This window comes from Vipera berus (genome assembly GCF_964194415.1).
Source record: "Vipera berus genome assembly, chromosome: 1".
NCBI classification, from domain to species: domain Eukaryota; kingdom Metazoa; phylum Chordata; class Lepidosauria; order Squamata; family Viperidae; genus Vipera; species Vipera berus.
This window is the reverse complement of record NC_138202.1, coordinates 189,831,139-189,857,486: the sequence shown is the minus strand read 5'-3', so window position 1 is coordinate 189,857,486 and position 26,348 is coordinate 189,831,139. Positions and strand designations below refer to the sequence as shown.

Here is a 26,348-nt window from a genome sequence, read left to right as displayed (position 1 = left end):
AGGGGTGGGGGACTCTGTTTATTTTAGTAAATGTTAAGAAATGGATAAGGGCTTGCTTGTGTTTTTCTATTTCACAATAAAAATGCCTTGCAAGGACATTGTTTTTACAGCTTTAAATTTGGCAGCATTCCCTTAAACTGTCAGTCAACCACTCTCCTGCTTGGTTGCAGGATCATTCTGAGAAGTTCAAAAGAGAAGGTTGTGAATGTAAATGACTGCCTTTCCAGAGAAAGGGAGATTTTTAGTTTCTAAACCAGCCAGGAAACTGCTCTTCTTGGAAGGATTAAAAATGAACTTTTCTAATGGTGCTTCTGCTTTGTTCTGGGAAGTCTTTTCATATTAAGCAATTAATATAAATATGCCATGTCATAAAAACATACCCGGGGTCCCCTGGGACCAGGAACACTTAAGCCAGGTCTTCCCCTATCACCCTATGATTAAAACAAGAAAATTAACACACAATTCAAACATTTCATATATGACTCCAGAAGTTTGCTTGTTACTAATCTGTATGACAATTGAGCTTAGCTCTTATTATTTATATATGACAATTATTTATATGCCAGCTTCTGGACAGCTGACATGGAGTTATTATATCACAACATCCATAAAATCACCAATTCCATAAAGTTTTCTTTTATAATCTGAAAGAAAATTAGTATCATATGTTTTACAGATGGTATACAACTCTATCAATAATCTCCATGATAGAGAAACAATACAATAATAAATGATGGAAATGCCAGGAAACAGAAGAAAAAAATTACCAAAAGGGATAGACACTTAAAAAAATATATCAAAATTACTGAAAAGATATGCATAGTACAATGCAGAAAACTTAAATTCAAAATGTAATCACAACATTTCTTACTAGGTATAATCTCAAAAGACCTCAATAAGAAGTATAAAATCTAACCAACTTTATGTTTATCAACATTAATATTTTAGAAATCATAGTTAATATTGATATATTTTTAATTTATTTTTAAGTGTACATTATCTACCCATCCTCACCAAAATTTATAAAAAACAACACAAATTAAAATTCTGTTCATGACCGCCATTAAAAAACAATTAATTTGTTTGTTTGTGTGTGTGTTTGTGCATGTGGGCATATATGTGCATTCACATGCGTCTTTAAGTCAGCACTAACTCCTGACAACTGTCTGGAAAAGTCCCTGCAGTTTTTTTGGCAAGGTTCTTTGGAAGTGGCTTGCTATTGCCATTGCCTCCTTCTTCCTAGGCTTCTCATTCTGAAGGCTAGGAGAGAATGATTGCCCCAAACCACTCAGATGATTTCATGCCTAAGATAGAACTAGAATTCACAGTCTCCTGGTTCTACCTTCAATCATTACATCAAACTGACTTTCCTTTTAGGTTTCATAGGCCTTTAATGAGCAAGCAGCATAGAAGAACCCAGTTTAGTTGACAAGAAATACTGACTCAAAGATAATGAACAACTTACTAAGAATGCCATGAATCTGAATTTTCAAGAAAGACATGCAGAATGAGAAAGACATTCTTGACCATAGGCAGTCTTAAAATAAGGCTGTCTTTAGCTGATCTAATCAAGTTAATATTATAAAAAAACAGAGCAAACCTAAGTGTGTTTCTGGTAGATACAGGTCTTACCTTGGGTCCTTTAGGCCCCATGTCACCCCTTTCACCTTCCCTCCCAGGATCTCCAGCTGAGCCCTGCAAACAGGAAGTGGGGAGAAATCAAAGAGATGGAATATAGAGATGAATGATCAGGTGTAGCATTTAGGATCCCATGATCAACATCCTTTCCTCCCTTTACAAGGGGCTCTCTATATTAACTTTTTCATATATAAGGTAAAGGTAAAGGTTCCCCTGCACATGCGTGCTAGTCGTTTCCAATTCTAGGGGCCAGTGCTCATCTCCGTTTCAAAGCCGAAGAGCCAGCGCTTGTCCAAGGATGTCTCCGTGGTCATGTGGCCGGCATGACTAGACGCCAAAGGCGCACAGAATGCTGTTACCTTCCCACCGTAGTGGTCCCTATTTTTCTACTTGCATTTTTACGTGCTTTTGAACTGCTAGGTTGGCAGAAGCTGGGACGAGTAACAGGCGCTCACTCTGTTACACGGCACTCGGGATTCAACCCGCCAAACTGCCGACCTTCTGCTTGACAAGCTCAGCGTCCTAACCCACTGAGCCACCACGTCCCTTTTTTCATATATAGCCAGTCATTTTTCCTTCCATCTGCTCTCTGCCAATCCATGACAGGCAAAAGAATTGAGATGAAGCCACTCTACATTTTCAGGCACTTTGTCCATTTAGAAACTGCACTTTGTCAGTGCAGTCAGTGCAGTGTCAAATCTCATGCTAAAATCCCTGGCCTAACCATTGAACTTTTCTCTCTTTTTTTCAATTATTTGCTATGTGCATCATTTTTTAAATGAAGAACTGCATTCCTTATTATAATATTTATTGTCATGATTAAAAATTATACTCAAATTCAGAACCATAGTAACACTGAGCTGGACAAATAGGGAGAACTGGACAAGTGAAATCTCTATCAAGAAGCAAAGAATAAGAGTTTTATTCTTGACTGAAATGGTTTGCACAGGGAAAAATGTATTATTTTCTTATTTTGTTGCTCCTTGGAAAGCAACAACATAGGGGAGTAAGTTAATGGCTGTATCCTGTAAATGTGCTTAGATAAACTTACAGGGTTTCCTTTTTCGCCCACAGGACCTGGTGGACCACGCTGGCCTGGTGGTCCTTGATCTCCCTGTGAAACAAAATGTGAAATGAACAGTCAGAGCTATCCCTCACTTCAGATACTGTAGACATATAGACCCTCTCCTAGAGAGTAAGGCCATCCTAAGTCATAACATGTGGAAATGAGCCTATTTATTGTATTATATATACAGTAGGTAGTCCTTACAACCACAATGAAGCGCCACATTTCTGTTACTAAGCAAGACAGTTGTTAAGTGAGTTGTGTCCCACTTTACAATCTTTTTTGCCACAGTGAATGTTAAGTGAATCACTGCAGTTAAGTGAATCATGTGGTTGTTAAATGAGTCCAGATTTCCCCATTGACTTTGCATGTTGGAAACCAACTGGAAGGTTACAAATGGTGATCGTCTGACCCCGGGATGGTGCAACTGTCGTAAATACTGAATTTTGATCACATGACCATGGGAACGCTATAATGGTCATAAGTTGAAAACTGATCATAATTCATTGTTTTCTGTGCTGCTGTAACTTTGAATGGCCACTAAATGAACGGTTCTAAATCAAGGACTACCTATATTAGAATATCACAGAAATATTTTGCTTATCAATCTTGTTTTAGCTATAACTGATTTCACAGTTCAAGCCTATCAAGCCAGAACTCATTCAACCATATGTTGACAAGCAACTGACAGTCAATCCTTATAAAATTAAATTAATGATTATTGCAAAACAAGGAAACAGAAACATTTATTGTTCATCAGAATTCAATTTTCCTGCTGTATTATACTTCAAACTTTGTGTTGCACCAGAGGCTTAGAATCTCATGCTGCAGAAATGGCCAAAAAAAATTTCACTGCAACAACAAATAAAGAGGAACAATTTCTATTAGATACCTTTGCAGTCTTAGATTATATTTCTTTAAATGTACACTATGAAAGATGTGTTCTTGATTATGAGGTTCCTTGATACCTACATATATGTGTTTGTGTGTGTGTGTGTGTGTGTGTGTGTGTGTGTGTGTGTGTGTGTGTGTAGGTATATGTGTATATGTATATGTATAAAGGTAAACGTAAAGGTTCCCCTGCACATGTGTGCTAGTTGTTTTCAACTCTAGGGGCAGGTGCTCATCTCCGTTTCAAAGCCGAAGAGCCAGCGCTTGTCCGAGGACGTCTCCGTGGTCATGTGGCCGGCATGACTAGACGCCAAAGGCACACGGAATGCTGTTACCTTCCCACCGTAGTGGTCCCTATTTTTCTACTTGCATTTTTACGTGCTTTCGAACTGCTAGGTTGGCAGAAGCTGGGACGAGTAACAGGCGCTCACTCTGCTACGCGGCACTCGGGATTCGACCCGCCAAACTGCCGACCTTCTGAACGACAAGCTCAGCGTCCTAACCCACTGAGCCACCGCATCCCTCACATGTATATGTATATGTGTGTGTGTGTGTGTGTGTATGTGTGTATGTATATGTATGTATGTATGTATATATATGTATGTATATATATATGTATATGTGTGTATATATGTATATATGTATATATGTGTGTGTGTATATGTATGTATGTATATGTATATGTATGTGTGTGTGTATGCCTCAAAATTGAAATATTAAACATTAATACAGTTAGAAAGGAGTCTCAGTCTCAGAAGGTTGTATGGACAAGGAGGCATGACTTTGGAGGTGAAACCCAACCACAGTGAAGAAACTATAGAGGACAATTTTTAGAACACAAAAGTTATCCAGACAATTATAAATTCAAAGTTATCCAGATAATTTTTAGAGGACAAAAATTATCAAGAGAAACCTAGAGTTCTGTTCCCATCAACTCTATTAAGTAATATAATTAACAGCGAGACTGGGCTTCTTGTTCCCCTTCCCCTACCCTACCATCTTTCTTTTCTTCTGTCAGGAATGGTGCATCACAGTTGCTTAAATTTAACATAGTAAAGTGCCATTTTGCCAGGATATTTTAGCAGTCTCACAAATTCTAGTAATATATGTAAACCAATAATATGTAAATATCCATAATAATAATAGTGAACGATTTTTCAATACATTTTTAAAATAGTGGCTAAAGAAGTCTAAATGGGAGGGGCATTTACTGATATTTATCATTCCATCATACATTTCTTCCTTTCTCTCCAACTTCTCCTGGTAGACCCCTTTGTCCCTCAGAACCAGGATCTCCCTATGAATAAAGAAATAGTTCATATTAGTTATTGCTTTCAACTTTATTCTAGCTTTCTATGCCTAATAACTGGACATATGAGAGAAAACTCCAGCAAGACATCCATACATTTAATATTTAAACATTGGGGACCTGGATTAATATTCCAATACTTTCTTATTGATCTCTAAATCTGTTTATTACCCCAAAGCAAAAGGTAAACATAACTAAAGATAAAGTCAAAAGCCTAAAAAGGGCTTACAAACAACAAAACAACAATAACAATCAACTGATTATGGACTGCCTATATCTGGACTGCTTTATGCCTTGTTTTAGGTACTCCTCTACGGACTTGCTCGCCCTCAGGGGTGCTCCCCCTTCCTGGAGGCGGCCCGCCTTTCCAGCCGAGTATAATCTCGAGGAAGGTCCCATCTATTGGGATCCTGAGAGATGGCCGGGCACGGTTATGGGCCTCCGATGTAAACCTAACAGGAGGTCCTTGATTTGTTTTTTGTCAAAATTTTTTTTGGGGTTAGGGAGGAGGGAGGGTTCTTTTTTTGGTTGTTTGGACGAGGGGGGCAGTCCAACTACCTTTGTTCAGGCTAGTGCTGAGGCTGATCGCGGAGGGGAGGAGCGGGGGTCGGCTGCTTCTGGGGCTCCAGGGCCAGTCGTGGGATTGCCCATTCCCACGACGATAGGGAATGGCAGCAGGTGTAGGAACAGAGGGCCGTATCGGTCTCAGGGAAGGCCTCTCCGCTGCTTACAAGCGGTGAGGCACTCCGACCCTCTGGTTCCGCCCCGAGGTCCCGGGAGTGAGGATGTGCAGCCTCCTGAGCTCCGGCTGGTGTATTTGAATGCCAGGTCGGTCGTTAATAAGGCTCCTCTCGTTCGAGACTTGGTCGAGGGTGAGCAGGCTGACCTGGCTTGCATCACGGAGACCTGGTTGGGCCCAGAGGGCGGTGTTCCTCTGGTTGATCTTTGCCCACCAGGTTTCCGGGTGCTGCACCGGCCTCGGGCTCAGGGTAGGGGTGGGGGAGTGGCTGTTGTTGTGAGGGAGACCTTGTGTCCGCGGGAGGCCACCGTTCCCCAGACAGTCGGGTGTGAGTCTCTCTTTTTGAGATGCGGCCCTGGTGCGCAGTTGGGCTTGCTGCTGGTGTACCTTTCGCCTAGTCACGCAGCGGCAGCCCTGCCTGACCTGCTTGATGTCCTCTCTGGGCTGGTGGTTGAGTTCCCGAAACTTATAGTTTTGGGGGACTTCAACCTACCGTCGCTGGGAGGATCATCTGAGTTGGCTCGGGAGTTCATGGCTTCCATGGCGGCCATGGACCTGACGCAAGTAATTACGGGACCGACTCATGAAGGAGGCCACACCCTTGACCTTGTTTTCTTGTCTGGACGGTGGTTAGATGATCTTGGTGGGGGCTCTCCAATTATTATGCCCCTGTCATGGACCGATCATCATCTCCTGCGGCTGGTCTTCCGTTTTGCCACCCCCCGCCGTGGGTGTTTGGAACCACTTAAATGGTACCGCCCCAGACGCTTAATGGATCCCCAGAGGTTCCAGGCGGCGCTGGGGTCCCCACCTGCCTCCCTCGCTCACAGCTCGGCCGAGGCCTTAGTGGAAGCCTGGGAAAGGACGGCCACTGAGGCCCTTGACCGAGTTGTACCCTTGCGGCCCCTGACCCGGTGCAGATCCCGTCGGGCTCCATGGTTTTCTGCGGAGCTCCGGGAGATGAAGCGTCGGAGACGGGGCCTAGAGAGCGGTTGGAGGTCCAGCCGATCCGAACCCGACCGATTGCGACTAAGAGCCTATATTAGGTCTTATCTCGCTGCAATTAGGGAGGCGAGGTCCAACCACTTCGCCACCCTTATTGCGTCCGCAGATAATCGCCCGGCTGCCCTGTTTAGGGTGACTCGCTCCCTCCTAAATCAGGAGGTGAGGGAGGATCCCTTGCAGGGACGTGCCGAGGAGTTTAACCAACATCTGTCGGACAAAATCGCTCGGATTCGGACCGGTTTGGACTCTGACTGGGCAGAGTCTGACGATCAGGACACGGGTGGTCTTGTCGATATCATCTGGGAGGAGTTTGATTCTGTGACTCCGGAGGAAGTGGACAGGATCATGGGGAGGCTGAGCACCACCACATGTTTACTGGACCCGTGCCCTTCCTGGCTGGTTTATGCAGCCCGGGAGAGGACACGCAGCTGGTTCCAGGCAGTTATATCGGCTTCTTTGAGTGAGGGTATCTTCCCCGCCGTCTTGAAGGAGGCGGTGGTGAGGCCTCTCCTCAAGAAGCCTGCTCTGGACCCGGCTGTATTGAACAACTTTCGTCCTGTCTCCAACCTTCGCTTTCTTGCGAAGGTTGTTGAGAGTGTGGTGGCGCATCAGCTCCCTCTGGTCCTGGATGAAGCGGATTATCTAGACCCGTACCAATCGGGTTTCAGGCCCGGGCACAGCACGGAGACGGCATTGGTCGCGCTGGTGAATGATCTCTGGAGGGCTCGGGACAGGGGGCATTCCTCTGTCCTAGTCCTATTAGACCTCTCGGCGGCTTTCGATACCATCGACCATGGTATCTTGCTGCGGCGTCTCAGGGGATTGGGAGTGGGAGGCACAGTTTTACAGTGGTTCTCCTCCTATCTCTTGGGACGTTCGCAGTCGGTGTTGGCAGGGGGGCAGAGGTCGACCGCGAGGTCTCTCATTTGTGGAGTTCCTCAGGGGTCGGTCCTCTCGCCTCTCCTGTTCAACATCTACATGAAGCCGCTGGGTGAGATCATTCGTGGCTTTGGAGTTGGGTATCATCAGTACGCTGATGATACCCAACTTTTCTTTTCGACCCCAAACCACCCCAGTGATGCCCTCAACGTGATGTCCCGTTGCCTGGAGGCGGTTCGGGTCTGGATGGGGAGGAACAGACTCCAGCTCAACCCCGACAAGACTGAGTGGCTTTGCATATCTTCATCCCGGGTTTATTCGGACATTCCACCTCTAGCTATGGGGGGTGAATTATTACCCCCCGTAGATAGGGCTCGCAACTTGGGGGTCCTCCTAGATTCACGGCTCACCTTGGAAGATCATATAGGAGCCGTGACTAGGGGGGCCTTCGCGCAGGTTCGCCTGGTGCGTCAGTTGCGGCCCTATCTTAGCCGGGATGATCTATGCACGGTCACTCATGCGCTCGTGTCCTCTCGTCTGGACTACTGCAACGCTCTCTACATGGGGCTGCCCTTGAGGACCACTCGGAAGCTCCAACTGGTACAGAATGCAGCCGCGAGAGTGGTGTTGGGAGTCTCCCGATACTCCCACGTTACACCTCTGCTCCGTGAGCTGCATTGGTTGCCAGTTGTCTTCCGGGTGAGATTCAAGGTACTGGTAACGGTATTCAAAGCACTCCATGGCATGGGGCCGGAGTACCTCAGGGAACATCTGCTGCCGGCATCAAGCTCCCTACGCCCTGTGCGTTCCCACAGAGAGGGCCTCCTCAGGGTGCCACCGATCAGAGAATGTCGATTGGTGGCCCCCAGGGGGAGATCCTTCTCTGTGGGCGCTCCGGAGCTGTGGAATCAGCTACCGGTAGAGCTCCGGACGGCGCCCGATCTTCGCTCCTTTCGTCGCGATCTCAAGACATTTCTGTTTGTACAAGCCGGCCTAGCCTGAGGGGGGTGTGTTGGGGTTGTTTTATCTTTCGCTTTTTAATTTTTCTGGGGGTTTTTAGCGTTGTATTTATATTGTTTTTAACTAGGGCAATTGTTTAATCTTTTTTAATGTTTGTATTTGCTATTTTATTCTGCCCTGTGAACCGCCCTGAGTCCTCAGGGAGAAGGGCGGTATATAAATGTTATTAAATTAAATTAAATTAAATTAAACAACAACAACAATAATAATAACAATAATAATAATGTTGGAAGGAATCTTGGAGGTAAACTAGTCCAACCCCCTGCTCAGGCAGGAAACCCTATACCATTTCAGACAAATGGCTGTCTTTTCTTAAAAACCTCCAGTGTTGGAGCATTCACCACTTCTGGAGGCAGGTTGTTCCACTGCTTAATTGTTCTAACTGTCAAGAAATTTCTCCTTAGTTCTAGGTTGCTTCTCTCTTTGGTTAGTTTCCATCTGTTGCTTCTTGTCCTGCCTTCAGGTGCTTTGGAAAATAGCTTGACTCCCTCTTCTATGTGGCAGCCCCTGAGATATTGGAACACTGCTATCATGCCCCCCTTCGTCCTTCTCTTCATTAAACTAGACATACCCAATTCCAGCAACCTCCAGTGTCCTAATCATTTTTGTTGCTCTTTTCTGTATTCTTTCTAGTGTCTCAACATCTTTTTTACATCGTGGTGACCAAAACTGGATGCAGTATTTCAAGTGTGCCTTACCAAGGCTTTGTAAAGTGCTATTAACACTTCACATGATTTTGATTCTATCCCTTTATTAATGCAAGCTGTTGGCTTTTTTGGCAGGTGCAGCACACTGCTGGCTCATATTTAAGTGATTGTCCACTAGGACTCCAAGATCCCTCTCACAGTTGCTACTACTGAGCAAGGTACCACCTATACTATACCTGTGCATTTGGTTTTTCTTGCCTAAATGTAGAACCTTACTTTTTTCACCACTGAATTCCATTTTGTTAGATAGCGCCCAATGTTCAAGTCTGTCAAGATCCTTCTGTATCTTAAGCCTATCTTCTGAAGTGTTGGCTATTCCTGCCAGTTTGGTGTTGCCTGAAAATTTGATGAGTTCTCCATCTATCCCCTCATCCAAACCATTGATGAAGATGTTGAAGAGCACTGGGTCCAGAACAGAGCCCTGGGGCACCCCACTACACACTTCCCTCCACGTAGATGCAGTTACATTGAGGACCACATGCTGAATATGGCTGGTCAGCCAGTTATGAATCCATCTGGTGCTGATGTTGTCTAACCCACATTTTTCTATCTTATCAAGTAGTAGGTTGTGGCTTACTTTATCAAATGCCTTACTGAAGTCTAAGTAAAGATGGGAACTATATTAGCTCTTTTCCAGTCCTCTGGTAGTTCCCCAGTGCTCCAGGATCTTTGAAAGATATAGTTCAATGGTTCTGAGATGACATCTGCCAGTTCCTTCAGAACCTTGGTGTGTAGTCCATCTGGTCCTGGTGATTTGAACTCATCTAGGGTGGACAGGTGCTCAGTTACCATTTTCTTGCCTATCTTAACTTGTGTTTCTAATCTGTATTTACGGTAGTGTTTTTGATAGGTTGGACTGTTTTCTCCCTTTGTGTAAATACGGATGCAAAAAACCCAAGTCGAGTAGTTCTGCTTTTGCCCTATTCTTGCCAATTTCTCCCACTAGTGGACCAATCATTTCCTTAACTTTTTTCTTGTTTTTTAAATGTTGAAAAAAGTTTTTTTTTTGTTATTTTTGACTTTTGTTGAAAGCCTTATTTCATTTTGAGCCTTAGATTTCCTCACTTCATCTTTGTAGGCTCCGGCTATTTGCTGATATTCTGCCTTAGTTATGTGCCCCTCTTTCCACTTTTTATATTTGTCTTTTAATTTATCAGAGAGTTCTTTATGCAGCCATGCTGGTTTCTTTTGAGAGATGTTATTTTTCTTCTTTGCTGGTATTGTTCTAGACTGGGCTTTTATAATCTCTCTTTTCAAAATTTCCCAAGCCTCTTTAATTATGTTCCCCTTGTAGATTCTCATCCATGGAATCCTTCCCAAGCCCTCTCTAAGTTTGTTGAAATTAGCTCTCTTAAAGTCCAAGACTCTAGTTTGACTGTGTTTTATAGCTTGTGCTTGCATAATGTTGAATTCCAATACTGCATGATAACTCCCCACCAAGGTTCCTGTGGTTTCAACACCTTCTATCTTTTCATCTCTGTTAGGGAGAATTAAGTCCAATATGGCTGAACCCCTAGTTCCCTTCTCTACTTTTGGGGAGACAAAGTTGTCTCCTAGGTTTGAGTCAATTGATATATTTAAATCTTTCAGAAGATATAATGGGCACGGCCAAGTATAAAATGCTGATTTGCCAAAAGGAGAGAGATGCTATCTTTCTTCTGTCCCCCATTGGCTTTTCCTTATCTATCCTTCTCAGCTTGCTTTGCTGATTAGCTGCCACCATGCTGCATCGTTATTTTCAAAGAATGCTCATGGAACTCAGATAATTCTGGAGGCTGGAAATTTGCTTTGCAGAATGTCATTTTCCAAATATTATTTTGTTAACTTTAAAAGTCAAATCAGGCAGGCAGGCAGGCTTCAACTGGTGCAAAATGCGGCCGCGCGGGTGCTTATGGGAGTATCTTGGTACTTCCATGTTACACCACTCCTGTGCGAGCTGCATTGGCTTCTGGTTACCCTCCGAGTGCGATTCAAGGTGCTGGTAATAACCTTTAAAACCCTGCATGGCTTAGGCCTGGGGTACTTGCGAGACCACCTGCTGCCATTGTCAACCTCCCATCGCCCGGTTCGCTCCCACAGAGTCAACCTCCTCAGGGTTCTGTCAGCCAGGCAATGCCGGCTGGTGACCCCCAGGGGGAGAGCCTTCTCTGTGGGCGCACTGACCCTCTGGAATGAGTTGCCTCTGGAGCTGCGGACAGCCCCTGACCTTCGGTCCTTCCGCCGTGACCTGAAGACGTGGTTGTTCCAACAAGCGGGCCTGGACTGACTACGATTTTTAATTAGGCTTTTACTGGGTTAAATTGTTTTGTAATTTTGTATTTATTGTTTAATTCTATTTTTAATTTTTTACTCTATGTTTTTTAATTTTTATTGCTGTGAGCCGCCCTGAGTCCTCAGGGAGAAGGGCAGCATATAAATTTAATAAAATGAAATGAAATGAAATGAAATGAAATGAAATACAATGGTGAACTGAATGAAGTCTATAAGCACCATGTTAAGAACTCCAGCTAAGTAATAAAATTCACCAACATGTCCTGGGAAATTAATAAAGGCAAAAGAACCTCATAATTAACAGCTCCCTTTATCTTTCTGTAGTCCCAGCTGGAGTCCCAGCAAGGACTGGGAATCAAGCAAGTCTCTTTAGGAAGTAAGAAAAAACTTTTCTCAGACATACTTTTGTTCTTTTTTATAGCTTATTCATTTCCATTGGAAATCTACATGTATCATTCCCTTTCCCAAGTGTTTTTTGTAAGCACTAGGGTTGAAAAGATTTATATCTGTTGTTTTGGACACTTAGTGATACCGTGTTTCCCCGAAAATAAGACCTTGTCTTTTCCCCCCCTCCAAATGAGGCACCAGGTCTTATTTTTGGAGGGTGTCTTTTCCATGGTCTCACATTGTGGAAGAGGCACCAACAGCCCCACCCAGCTGGCCCACTTCTGCGGTCGCTCACCACCACTTATGTGCATTGCCCCCAGCCTCCATTTCGCCATCAGGGGCCTTCAGGCGCCACATGCCTTAATCCGGAGCTTGGTTCTCAGCTGCAAAGGCCTTTCAAGAAGGCCTCTGATGGTGAAATGGAGGCTGGGGGCACTCCATGTGTCAATCTGGAGCTCCATTCTCAGCTGCAAAGACATTTCCTGAAGGCCTCTGATGGTGAAATGGACGCTGGGGGTGATGCATGTGTTCAAGTGGTGGCAAGTGGCCGCAGAAGAAGTGAGTCAGCAAGGTGAGGCAAATGTTGGGGCATGGGCAGCCTGGCTGCAATGGTTGCAGGGCATGTGAGGTAGCTTCACACCCCCACCCCCCACCGTAGCTTGAATAGGGCTTATATTTGGGGTAGGGCTTATATTAGGCCCACTCCCCAAAATCAAGCTAGGGTTTATTTTCTGAGTAGATTTTATTTGGGGGAAACACAGTACTTACTTTTTCCCCCTTGGATCCTTGATTTCCAGGTTTTCCTATGTCCCCAGGATCACCACGACGACCCTGAGCAAAACAGAGTAAAATTATTTTTAAAAAAATCAAACTCCAAATGTGGATTACTTCACTGAAATGCTAAACAACTACACAAAGAGTACTTACTCTATTTTAAGACATGAAGATACTACCAGGAAAAGAAGGCCAAATAAAATCATTTGATTATCAATGAACTAGAGCAAAATGAAGACCTTTCAAGATTAAGATTTCTGCATTTAATATAGCTTTTGGTGGATCGGTTTTCACATAGGAAGAAGACGATGTATTTATTTTAAAATTAAAACAATTCTTATTTGTTTCTTCTGTGCATTTCATCCACTAATATTGCCAAGGGAAGACATTTTATTAAAATTTAAATATTAAGGCAGAAAATTAAGGATCACTATAGTACATTTTTACATGATGACATTTGAATGTGATAAAAAGAAAGAAATTGGAAGCTCCAAATCTTCATATAATGATTGCTGCAATGAATTGTTTCACAAGGTATTATATAAAGAAAATTTACCCCCAAAGACTGGCACCTGCATCTAAATACTGCATGCAGCTCTGAAGTACTGCCCTTCTGGGTGTCTTTGAAGACTTGTAATGAACCCGCTTTTGAAAAGCATAGAAAAAAGCAAAGCTAGAAAGCATCAACGGTCTTACAACTTCTCCTGTGGGTCCCCCAAGTCCTTTGATGCCTGGACTTCCCTTGAGGCCAGGAAGACCAGGTTCTCCTTTGTATCCTTTTGGTCCCTTTGAAAATAAAAGAAAAACAATAGAAACAAAACCCATTAAAAAGGCATTCAGACAACAAAAGGTACTGTTCCAGAGGATTATCTGATTTGATCACATTGAACCACACTTCCAAATGTTAGGGTTTTGCAAATTTGTTTCCTTTCTCTTGTAATACAAATCAGTAATTAATTATCATTAGGATGGAGGGACCAAATTTTAAGGGGTCTAATCTGGATTTCTTTAGCCAGTTTTTTTTTCTTTTTTCTTTTTAGTTCTGCTAAATACAGTTCTGAAAACAGTGGGTAGGAGGAAAAAGTCTCTCCAAGAAAAGAGTTGCTGGAAAACGCTTACCTTCAGACCATCTGCTTACAGATAGTTTCAGGCACAACATTAGAGAGTTCAATCAGTAGCCTGGATTGTGAAATTTGTACTACAGGGAGTGCAAATGTTGTAGAAAACCTTGGATTTTGCAGTTTGGAAAGCACATACTCTCTTAGGTACTTTATCTCAATCATACTTCCAACAAGTAGTTGTCCCCAAATATAAATATAAATGAATGCTCTCCTTAACATTTGGGGGCTTACTAGAGGAGTTTAGTTTTTAAGTTTAGCTCAGTCTAACCAAGGTCCCTATTTTCCTATTTTTTTTTAGTTGCTATAAAAAAAACAGATACACCATATCCACATTTTGAAATCATGCTACTGATGCACTACAGTCAGTATGTGGCTCTGATGTTCAAGGAATTAAATTATTTCAGAAAAGTCACTGAGTTACACACAGAGCTTCCGGGTTCTCCAGTGGGACCGGGTGGTCCATGTCTGCCAGGCCAGCCAGGATCTCCCTGAAACAAGATGTAGTAAACAACGCATGTAAGTTACAATTTAATTATAGTTGTTACAGTTACAGCTGTTACAGTTATCATTGCTTTAGTTACATATGCATGCATGCATACACACATACTGGAATCAGAATGAAATTAGTCCCGAACAGACTAGGTTATGGTCACACCCAGCAGAAGGATGTATGGTGGAAGCTGAGAAGGAGATTGAAAGTGTGGAGAGAAGGGAAGTTGAGCCAGAAATTAGATGGAAGAGAGGAGCAGAAGAGACTGGCATGGGACATGGGAGAGACCAGATTCAGAGATCCAGTTGCGGGCAAAGGAGCACCAACTGGGAAGAGCTGGTGAGGAAAGGGGCAACTGTCAAGGAACTCAGATCAGCCAGGCTAGGATTCCTCTTCCATATTCAGATACTGGAAAACTTAATTTTGTGCAATAAAACATTCTCTGATAGGAAAAAAAATCAACCATACTTTGTGCCTTGGTCCATGCCACCCTCAAGGAATTCATTACAGATGCTTAGTGAAGGCCTGTTTTATTTCTCTTGCCCATTTCCTAAGCATCGAGAAGCATCGAGAAGCATCTAAAGCAGCTTTTCCCAATTTCTAGTCATGCAAGCTTTAGATTAGGCCCTCCTAAAGCAAGGTGTATCCCATTCTGATAGTCATGGAAGAGATATAAAGAAATGACTCATTTTAAATGTAATTTAATAGCAGTGATTGTATCAGGACGGAGGAATTCAGTGTCTTTTCTCCTTTTAAATCATCCCCCACTGTCAGGTCTGCCATCTTCAGCATACCCTGCTTTGCTGGCATCCTGTCATAAAATGCGGGGAGGAGAGGAGATTGGGGAAATAAGGAGTAGGAAGAGGGAGGAAGGGGGAGAATGACAAGAACCAGAGGTGTTGATCTGGAATGAACCAGCTGATGAAGGATGGAGCATGAGAATAAATGCAAAAACCCACCAAAGAGGTGCCAAAGAGGTGTTCCCCAAACAGCCAAAGTGAATACTATTAGACACTGATGGATGGTCAAGGGGGAAAGGCCAGGGAAGTGGGAAAACTGCAGGCTTTGAGCAGGAATATTCAGATCCAGCTTTGCTTATGCTGTAAATGCTTGACTTTAGTAAAAGTGAACCTTTCACTTCAACCACAAAGTTGAGGGTCTTTCTTTCCTAAATGCTCACATTGGGACAAGCCTGACATTAAGCTCGATTTGAATTCCCAAGTAACAGCTCACCCATGGGAAAAATGAGCAACTGGGAAATGGAAAGTGACACGCAAGAAAAAGGTTCTCTAAATGGCTCTTAGTTCTCTTCCTACAGACAGCAGCATCTTCCTTACCTTAATTTTCAGAATTTCTAGCTCCTTTTATAAATCAAAACTCATTATAATATTTGTTTTATTCTAAAAGTAATTGCTTGCAATTACTTTGTGACACTGCAGAGAAGCTGCCTGTCTTCTCACCAGGCTTGCCCTCTGAAGGTGCGCGGCAATCAAAGAAAAGGGCAGGGCTCATTTAAGAGGCTGCAAACAGACCACTGGTATTCCCACACTTTGAGAAGCACCTTTTGGAGGTCCATTCCAAACCTTAGCAGAGCCCTAGAATTCCTGGAGTGAAGAGCAACTTAATTTTGCTTTCCTACTTTGTAACCCAAAGTTCTAAAAAGTCTTTTTTAAAAACAAATCTCTACCATGCTCAATTCCTTTTACTATCCTTTTTCTAAACTTAATACATTGAGAAACTTTCAACTGAGAAATCAGCCTGATTAATGTACTGTTTTCGTTTGAATTTACTCTTCCTGACTATGTCATGCTGCCTTTAATCTCTGCCAGTATGGAATGGTACAGACCTTTATCCCTTCCTCTCCTGGTGGACCTTGATCACCAGGGCTTCCTGGGTAGCCATCAGGACCCTAAAAGAAAGAGCGGGGTGGGGACTTAGTCAGAAGTCATTTCATTTAGAAAAGTACAATGTAAATAATAGGAAAGTGTTCTGTGATTGTAGATATCATAATGGTGAAAACATCTCATGATATCCATCCTGGTGCTTATTTTTTCCCCCTTGTCTTAAATAGATGGTGTTTTAGAATGCATCTGAGAGAATTCAGATAAGTTCTAAATGGAATTATTTGGTGGCAGTATATTAGAAAGAAATGTAAAAAGACTCTGCACAGATATTTAGAGGTAGATTTCACCCTTCTCACAACTTTATATGGTGCAAATATGAATGCTGAGGAAGGAATCCAGTATAATAGTAACCGTGGTGGCTTTGCTCACATATCAGTTCTTCCAAAAACCAAAACTATGTTAAACTTTTCACTTTCCAAAGTAAAGCTAGTTCCAGTGCCTTCCGTACAAAAGGTCTGGGAAAGTTTAACAAGTTTTATTAACTTTAACGCAATTCACAGTTTCTATTCAGTATAATGATGTAAATCACATTCTGAACTTAGAAAGAATGCTAAGAACTGAACACACTAATAATTGATCATTGCTCTAGAGTAGAAATGGAAAACATGGTAATACCGTATTTGTGACCTTGGACCAGGGCAAACTTAAGATCCAGCAATTGCTAATACTGCCTACCATTCTGGTGTTAGGTCACATACCAGTGGTGTCGATATGTAATACTTATTGTTGTGTTATTTTTACTATATTTGTAATCTGCAACATTCTAAACATGTCCCAGTCAGCTAATACTAAAGCAAAAGGTAAAAAATATTATCAAATCATGTAAAAACCAAGTAAATGTACATATTGCCTGTAAAAAGAGAAGACAAATTGAATCCCACCTCTGGATACATACTTGAATTTGCACTGCTGTGGTAGAAGCAGTTTGACTAATGTGACTAAGTGTGTTGTATAGAGAGATATGATTGTTGGTGGATGTTACAGGATTATGATTGAATGATTACAGGCAACTGAAAAGAAGCATAAGCTAACTATATATCCATGGTGTATTAAACATTACTGAATCACTTTTCCTAAAGGATTCCTATTGGTCAGTCTTTTTTAATTTTTCTCCTATTAATTTATTGACTAATTTGCTTGCATACTCCGTCTATCTTGCACTTTCAGAACACTTTGCATTACTGTACTTTATTATTCACCTTCAGGAGCTGTGCAGAATTTGTAAATAAAAGTCACCTTCTTGTTTCAGGTTTTCATTGTTTTATTGATAAACAAACCAATGCCATTTATTTAATTTATTTTCAAGGTACATTTTTATGAAAAAGTGAATATTTTTTATCATCCATAAAATTCCCAAGACATTTTGAATATAATAATCTCCTTTGCATAAATTTTGTAGGAATATGAAAAAAGAGTTGCCATGATACAGAAAGCACTCCTACCCTTTCGCCTGGGTCACCCTTACAGCCAGGAGGTCCAATCCGCCCCATCTTGCCCTGAAAGCATTAGATATAAAGGGAGAGATTGTGAGCAACATTAAACAGGGATCAGGTGGAGGAACCACAAAGGTACCTAAATTTCTTCTTAAAAGATTCAGCTCCCCACACCAGCAATTCAGGGCCTCTTTAGTGAATGAACTGGGAAAAGAGAGATTGAGGGATGAGCTGCATTTCAGAATGAATAGAACAGAATAGAATCACAGGGCTGAAGAGGGGCCTTGCAGGTCTTCTAGTCTAACCTCCTGCCCATGGCAGGAGATCTTATATCATCATTTCTATTTTTTTCATCATCCTAGGAATGAAGTCTAAAATGTTTATTTTAAATCTTAATTCATTTTTAAGTTTTTTTTTGTTATTTTTTAAATCATTGTAATAGAACTTGTCATTTTTCCACTGAATGTTAATGGTGTTATCCTGGTGAACTGCAAAAAGTAAGGCTGGGGAGTTGCCTAAGGCTTGTTTTCCATGAATTGTCCTACTTTGATTTAAAGTAGCAGCAAATGATCACAGGCCAAAAACCAAAAGAAGAGCAACAACACTAAGGAAGTTGTGGGTGATAAGGTGATAACTCATAGGGGCTCCACTAATTTTAGATGAATCTCAACTATTCAGGATCAATATACAACATGGTACTGACAAATCTTCACACAGGTCAAATTACACTCTCTGTAAATTAAATAGTTATTTTCCTCCAATTAAATTAAATGAAATGAGGATGTGGGTATTAGAGTACTTCAGGAATGAGACAGAAGAACTTGCCAACAAGCAATGAACATGCAGTTACAAAACGAAAGGAAAAACTAATGATCTGTCTGGGCCACTCTCCTATTTTAGATTGCTAATTAAAGCCTATATTTTCCTTTAAAAAGGCATTTTATCAATGTGAACAAAAGATTGACATTATAGTGCTATAGTGCTGACATTACCTTCTGTCCATCAGTGCCATTTCTTCCAAAGATACCACTAGCTCCCTGAAATCAAGACCAAAAGCATTAGAGACAGCTTTTTCCATAGGACCAACACTGAAATAATGCCTTATGTTCCTCTGTCAAATCTTACCTTTCGTCCATCTGCTCCAAACTCTCCCTACAAAGGATATAAGAAAACAAGATGCTTCCTTTAAAAACAGCCACAACAGTATGGCAGCTAGTTAAGAAATTATTTGGGATAGAGTGAAATAATTCTGTGTCACTAAATATTATCCTAGAACAAATTACGTGAAAGGTCTTCTCCACTCCTATATCTACCATAAGACTTTAGTTGCAATGTTAAGCCCTGCCTGGCCAGTTGGGTGAAAAAGAAATTATTTAGGGTTAGAAATTTTACCAAGGTGGCTTACAATAAGCAAGTCACAAATGATAACATAAATAACATCCCAGCAATCAGCCAGACAATATTAAAATCAAAACACAACTGCAGTTTGACTAAGGGCATTTTGGTAAAACAGAGGAGCACTGCTTATTTGGTAGTGATTAGGACTGAACGATGCCTCCAATATGTAAACCAAAAGTGCTTCAGGCATGTGGGGGAATCCTCAAAGCACCTCTCTGCCACTCCTTCAGTAGCTACCTCTTTTCCTAGGAGGCCTATAGTGCAACCCAGTGATAGCCCAACCCAGAAAAAACTGCTTTGGGTTGAAAGAGTTGTGCTAGAGAATATATTTCTGCTTCCCAATCCAAACCATTGCACTGTCCTAGTGGCAGGTGTTTCTGGCATTCCAGGAGCTTGTTTCAGCCCAGCCCAGGATTGCAGGTTCTGCATGCAGGCGAAGGCCCTTTGCCTCCATTTCCAGGAAAGGTGACAGGGAACCCATTGCTCGGGTCTCTCCTTGAGATGAAGAATTATACTAAATAAAGCATTCCAATTATAAAGCACACTTCCCAAAGTTTTCTGAATGTGTAAAACCACCTTACCTTTTCTCCTTTTAGACCAGGAATACCCTGGGAAAGAAACAAAAAGTACTTTCAATTAGTGTTTGTGGATGTAGTATAGTCTTAGTTCTAATATGCTATTATGACTACAGTGAACTGACATAGATTTGTTAATTAGTTGATTTAAACAAATACATTTAGGTAAATGATTAGTTTGGAATTCATGCTCTCCCAACTTGCCTCAATCTATCTTCTACTATGTCCTGTCCTTCTGCTTGGTCCCTAGCTTAGACCAGGGCTTTTCAACCTTTTCACAGATTGTACCACTTTTAGGACATGACAATATTTGAGTACCACCAGTGCTTAGCAAGGTGTCAAAAACTTGATGACTGGAAACAAAAGGGGGGATTTTGGGTTTTACTGATTAGATTCATTTGTTGTTATAGAAATGGCTAGTTTATAATATTATGGAAAAGTAAAAAGTTGAGGTTCAATGTTAATTTTCCTTCTACTGCAACAGAGGAAGTCTATTCTTTTCCCCCTTTCCCCCAGACTTTTCCTCTCTTTTTCCTCTCCACTGTGTCCTACTATTTGCTTTTGTATTTTTGTATTTTATTCTATAATCTAATAAAATATTACCAACTGTAGAAAAAAGTAAAAAAGTACCAGTTTTAATTTCTTCGGCGGCTGCTTCTTTGCTGAATCACTTTCCCTTTGCACTGACAAATGTATGATGAATTTATCCATGTTTACCACTACCAGCTAGCTCAGGGGTCTTCAAACTTGGCACTTTTAAGACTTGTGGACTTCAACTCCCAGAATTCCTCAGCCTTCATGGCTGGTTGAGGAATTCTGGGAGTTGAAGTCCACAGGTCTTAAAGTTGCTAAGTTTGTAGACCTCGGAGCTAGCTGGTTGGCTCTTCTTTCTCTTTCCCTTCTGAGCTCTCCTTCCAGTGTAGTAAGAATGTACCCCACCTTCCCCAAATCCCTTCCCTGTACCCTTAAAGACACAGGAACCAAGTACAAAGCAAAAAAGGCTCACAAAATAAATAAACACATAAACTCCGGGATTTTTTTCTTTAAGCTGCCTCAGGTGTGTCACGTGTCACAATGTTGCAATCCGTGACTGAAAGGCTCTGGCAATTGCAAAAAGTTCTAGCCTTAAATTAAGCTTGTTTACCTTCAAAGAAAACTTTCTAAAAGCCATAGACAGACTCAAGATAAGGGGGTAAAACTAATTACATTTGTTTAAAGGGATTAAACCTACAGAAGTCAACACTTTGGACTCATTGCTAGCCTAAAATACAGACTAAAATATTCCAATAACCAAAGCACACAAACGGAGCCTCTGAATTACAAAACTTTGTAAAAACTGTACAAAAGTCCTTATGGTAACCCAATCAAGCTGCCAGCTGACCCAGAACTAAATTTCATCCACCTCCTTTCTGACATGCTCATCTGCTGACATTTCATCAGCACTGATTGCATTCTCCTGGCTGGAGAAAACGAACCAGGGGATCTTTTCTTCCAGCAAGAGCTGCTGCTTCTTCCCTGTCCCTGTTTCTTCCCTGCCTGCTGAGCTCTCCTTCTCTTTCCCTGTTGTTTTTTCCCCCTTTCCCACCCAAACCACCTCCTTTTATAACCTCTCCTCTTCTCCCCCACTTTTTCTCCAGTTCACTTCCAGCTCCGCGCTGCTTCCGTAAGCACCAATCAGCTGGAGCCAATCAGCTTGAGCCCTGCCAGCTCCTGGGATTCTGATGAGCCCAGACAGTCCTGCAGCTGCGGTTGCCTCTCCCTCAGGCTTGGGTCACTTCAGCTCATTCCCCTCCCTTGCTACACTTCTCTAGGACAGTCACATACCACCTGCCATGTGGCAAAGTACCACCGGTGGTATGCGTAATACCAGTTGAAAAGCCTTGGCTTAGACCATACACTTAAGGCTGCTTCTACAGGCCATCAGTTATTGTGGTAGAGTCATGCTTTGTAAATGGTTCCCACCTGACTTCCACCAGGTTTTCACACTTCCATTTTTTGCTTCAGTGCTCAGAAAATCTGTTCTAATTTCTCTACTGAATTCACACAACTTTTCATCTTCTTTCTATCAACCATTATTTCTCTCAACTGGTGCTTTTGGGGACATAGTTCATGTCTTTCATCAGTGTTATTGGGAGGGGAGTTCCACATCTTCTTCCTCTCAGTCTATAAAACCTAGGATGAACTAATTGTTACTAATTCAGGAATTTTTAAAGTATTGAACAGGATAAAAGAATGGATATTTCATCAGCCCAACAACCATTCAATTATCAGCACATGACATCTGCTTAATTTTTCTTGAGTTGTTAATTATCTGTCCTATTTTGAGAATCACAATAAATTTGCTTTCTGTAGCTCTAATGATTACTGGTTAATACCAAGATGAAAATCTCTCTCTCTCTCTCTCTCTCTCTCTCTCTCTCTCTCTCTCTCTCTCTCTCTCTCTCTCTCTCTCTCACCCCCCCCCCTCTCTGGAACTCTCTCTCAACTCTCTTACTTGGTCAAGTTCTAAGCACAAGAACAAATGCTTAAAAGTGAGACCCAAAATTATTTACCTTAGGTCCAGGATGTCCAATTGGACCTTCAATTCCTGAATCACCCTATGTGTAAAAAGAAAATGCCATTATTAGTTGACATAATCTGCATAGCATGTTCATTTACCTTAGGCAGGCAATAATACATATTACTTACATTAATTTGTACAAAGTAATAGTTACATTATGCAATATTATTAACTGCACCAATTTTATTAATTTATATTATGGTTGCAATCATATATACATTTATTTGTGAATTTAAAATGATTAACCTATGGCAGCTACATTTAGAATCTTTCCCTGATGATAATAATACATTATTGGCAATAGTAAAATATTAGTGATTGTTTCTGCTTCTAGACTGAATAAACATATATGATGAGAATACAAAAAATATTTAAAAAGAATTGAAAGAACTGTGTTATAAGGTGTTATAAGGTGTGATGAATAACTGTTATCAGGTGTGATGAATATATTTCTTTTGCCTATCATTGCATTCAAATATTTTATCAGAGGTCAGTGTGGAATGAAAGCAAGCAGCATGAACAAACTATACAAACTGCTTTCACACATTCTAAAAAAGATATAGGCTTGGTTCTGGTGTATTGTTAAGCAGTGCTGAGGTACAATGTGCAAGTTGGAGAGATAGATGTACACTTCCCTTTCCATTCACAAGTTCTGATTGCTAGAATTATCAACCAATGAATGATAAAGTGTGAGAGACTAAGGCTTATTCACTGAAAGTCACACCAGGTTACAGTATGGATCAAGCCTATTCTTCATTCTGATCTTAAGAGAAGGTAAATGTTCCCCTGCACATGCGTGCTAGTCGTTTCTGACTCTAGGGGCTGGTGCTCATCTCCGTTTCAAAGCCGAAGAGCCAGCACTTGTCCGAGGACGTCTCCGTGGTCATGTGGCGCATGGAACACTGTTACCTTCCCACCGTAGTGGTCCCTATTTTTCTACTTGCATTTTTACGTGCTTTTGAACTGCTAGGTTGGCAGAAGCTGGGACAAGTAACAGGCGCTCACTCTGTTACGCAGCACTCAGGATTTGACCCACCAAACTGCCGACCTTCTGATCGACAGGCTCAGCGTCCTAACCCACTGAGTCACCGCATCCCTTTAAGAGAAGGTAGGTATGCATGAAAAGCTAATGAATGAATGGAGGATGCACACACTTCATTAGATTCCAGTTGCCTTTTACATGCACATATAACTTATAAATAAATACACACACATCTTCATTATCAGTACTGATATTACCCTATATAGGACAGGCATATTTTTCAATTGAGTGGAAATGTTCTGTTTGAGCACACAGACCATAAGCTGACATCAATATAAAAACATGTCTATTTCACTGTGGAAGTGACTCTGGGAGGCTTAAAAATGATAAACAGAAACATAAAAAAATTTAAAACCAGCAAAGATTAAATAGAGACTAAAAACCAAGAGGATGGATGACACAGGGGTGAGGATCTTCTCTCTCCCCTGTCAGCCCCTCTCAGCATGGAGCATCCCCAGCAGGACTTTCAAAAACCATGATACGAATCTTATTTAAAATGCGTGTTTCAATGTGGAGAATCCTAATCTGGAATATGCCCTGCCCAGCATGGCTATAGTGGGCTTTAATTCTTTGACTCCCTAATGAGAATCTAATCAGATGCATTCCACTTAAGCTTCTATTATTAAAGAAGAAGAAAAAAGAGAGAATCTGTATCATGTTCTAAAAGAAAAGGTAATGGAAGCTTTTGATTTCCTTCATGAATTAGGAGATTAGAGCAGCATGATAAATGAATGTACACAGATTACATAAATAAATAAATTCTCATTAAAGCAAGTTGAAAATCCTATGACCAAAATAATATATTAACTGAACATTCTCAAAGGCATTCAGACACTGATTAAGTATCATAGGCTAATTTTAGAATTAAATGCCATCCTAAAACTGCCATGTAGATGAGAGTCTGATTCAATATGATCTTTTATTCTACATGTTCAAAGGAACAGCAATTGTATAGTACTTGTTAGAATTCAACCTTCTTCCAGTTACTTACTTGTCGTCCTTTTTGTCCAGGAAAGCCTGGAAGCCCCATGTTTCCTTTCGCACCCTAAAATTAAAATAAAGAAAATAATTAGTTCAGATTACATAACACAAAAAGATGAATCGACTCCTATGCTCACACATCATTTCATGTGGCTTGCTGGCTCTGGCTTTTCATATTGTATCATCAGAAACTATTCAATGCCATGCTTCTTGTCCATCCTACAAATCTGTCCTATCCAAACCCAGGGGCTAAGACACTGATAGCAATGACTGCTGCTCACTCAAGGGATAAACCCTGAAAACAGGAGATTACTAGTTGTTGCTATCAATGAGCCACTAATTGCTAAGGTTCCATTTGCCCACTGTTACTTTATGAGTGAGCCCAAAGTTTTCTGGCCAATTTCTTAAGCTTCTTGAAATGTTTCAGCAGATTGATCCTGCAAGAGCATTTCTAATTGCTTTTATAGAATGCCATTGATAAGATGTGAGCCTTTGGAAGCAAAGTTCAAGGTCACTTATTCCAGAAAAGGGGGTATAGGATTTTAGGCTAGGGCTATGAGACTTACTTTTGCTTCTTCACATACTGTTCTTTGCAAATACATAAGAAGCTGAATTGCCAATGAATTGCTTATATTCTAAATACAGCAATCACTTTAAGAGCAAAAATTGACCCATCAATTGTGACACGAGTCTATTGGCTCAAGAATTTCATATAAAACTTGTGGAACAACATACATTGCAGAAAGCTGTATATTAGAACAATGATTATTATACACATTTGTCTATTAATCCTCTTTCCCTACAACCCCAAAAGTGAAAATTAATATCAGAAGAAGTAGAATTAAATGAAATATAATCAGAAATGTTGCCCACAGAATCATACATCTGTGTTGTATACCAGATTCATAAAAATGCTGATGTTAATGAAATGTATATTTTTCCGTTATTTTAGGAGACAGAATTCAGGTTAATCTGTACACGCATAGTCTAAAGATAAGTGACTGTTCTGAATTATTAATAAACTGTGATTATTGTATAGACTGAAGCATTACACCACTTCCTCACTTCATTGCCCCAAAGCTACAACCCATGGATATAAACCTCAGGGAATAGGGCGGTATATAAATATAAATAAATAAATAAATAAATAAATAAATAAATAAATAAATAAATAAATAAATAAATAAATATAACAGTCACACTCTTGAAATTCTTTCTTTGGTATTTTTAAGTCATTAATGTGGGTTTTCTGTTGAAATCCTTGGGAAGTATAATATATAATCTGTTCTTTCTTCTTACGTATTTATTGTCACTTTTGCCCTTATATCTTTACCTTTTGTCCTTGAAATCCCTTTGGACCACGTGGACCTTGAATTTCAAGGCAGCTCATTTTATAACACTAAAAGGAAAAGAAAATATAGGTGAAGATTTCATAATGAATTATATGGTTCCTGTTCCTCTTCTGCAAGGATATCTTGGAGCTGTGGGGCAAAGTTATATTTAAAAGGAGGACCACCATGTTTAAATAACCCCACTAAAAGCACTTTCTGCTCCCCTTTTATAATATTTCTTGAAGGAAGGCTGTCTAATCTGATATCACACACTTGTGGGTTGCCTTCTAGATAGATATGTGAATTGCACATCATTTTCTAGAGATTTTGCAATAAGGAAAAGAATAAAATTTCTGTATATTTTTACTCTATTCCTTTGTTAATATTTCTGAAGACAAATCCATAAAGGAATTAAGCTGGACTGGATAGATTTCTATGATGCTGTAACTCAGTCCAGAATTTATTTTCTGAGAAAGAAGCCTTGTTGCATCTTCTAAACAGAAAGCACAGCTGGCAGTGATTCAAAACCTGGAGCTATGTATGACTCCCAAAAGTTCCTATTCGTAATATTGTTGTATGGAAACAACTTGTATGCTTACCTTTGCAAAGGCATCATGTTTCTGTTAGGGAATGAACAAAAAGAAAAGAAACGTAATTATAAAACTGGAAAAAAAAGAAACCAGTACAGCTCTTTCTTTTGAATCTGCACGGCTAAGCATATTCTACCAATGTACTCCATGCAAACATAGGTTTTTCTTACCCCAATTTAAAGAAGATATGCAGATTTTATGGCTGGTGAGAATTCTTGAATTATCAAGAGCAACAGG

General features: G+C 41.0%; 1 protein-coding gene across 1 annotated transcript in view; it reads right to left on the bottom strand.

Moving 5' to 3' along the window:
- The window catches only part of COL6A2 (collagen type VI alpha 2 chain), a 60,507-nt gene that overhangs the window by 22,519 nt on the left and 11,640 nt on the right, over nucleotides 1-26,348 (bottom strand). The window contains exons 4-19 of the mRNA XM_081312701.1: nucleotides 26,121-26,141; nucleotides 25,524-25,589; nucleotides 24,201-24,254; nucleotides 22,160-22,204; nucleotides 19,614-19,640; nucleotides 18,760-18,786; nucleotides 18,627-18,671; nucleotides 17,644-17,697; nucleotides 16,144-16,206; nucleotides 14,233-14,295; nucleotides 13,383-13,472; nucleotides 12,681-12,743; nucleotides 4,830-4,892; nucleotides 2,690-2,752; nucleotides 1,633-1,695; nucleotides 381-431 (exon numbers count right to left, since the gene is read on the bottom strand). Of these exons, the coding sequence (XP_081168827.1) occupies nucleotides 381-431; nucleotides 1,633-1,695; nucleotides 2,690-2,752; nucleotides 4,830-4,892; nucleotides 12,681-12,743; nucleotides 13,383-13,472; nucleotides 14,233-14,295; nucleotides 16,144-16,206; nucleotides 17,644-17,697; nucleotides 18,627-18,671; nucleotides 18,760-18,786; nucleotides 19,614-19,640; nucleotides 22,160-22,204; nucleotides 24,201-24,254; nucleotides 25,524-25,589; nucleotides 26,121-26,141 (858 nt within the window). The remainder of the gene's footprint in view (nucleotides 1-380; nucleotides 432-1,632; nucleotides 1,696-2,689; nucleotides 2,753-4,829; nucleotides 4,893-12,680; nucleotides 12,744-13,382; nucleotides 13,473-14,232; nucleotides 14,296-16,143; nucleotides 16,207-17,643; nucleotides 17,698-18,626; nucleotides 18,672-18,759; nucleotides 18,787-19,613; nucleotides 19,641-22,159; nucleotides 22,205-24,200; nucleotides 24,255-25,523; nucleotides 25,590-26,120; nucleotides 26,142-26,348) is intronic.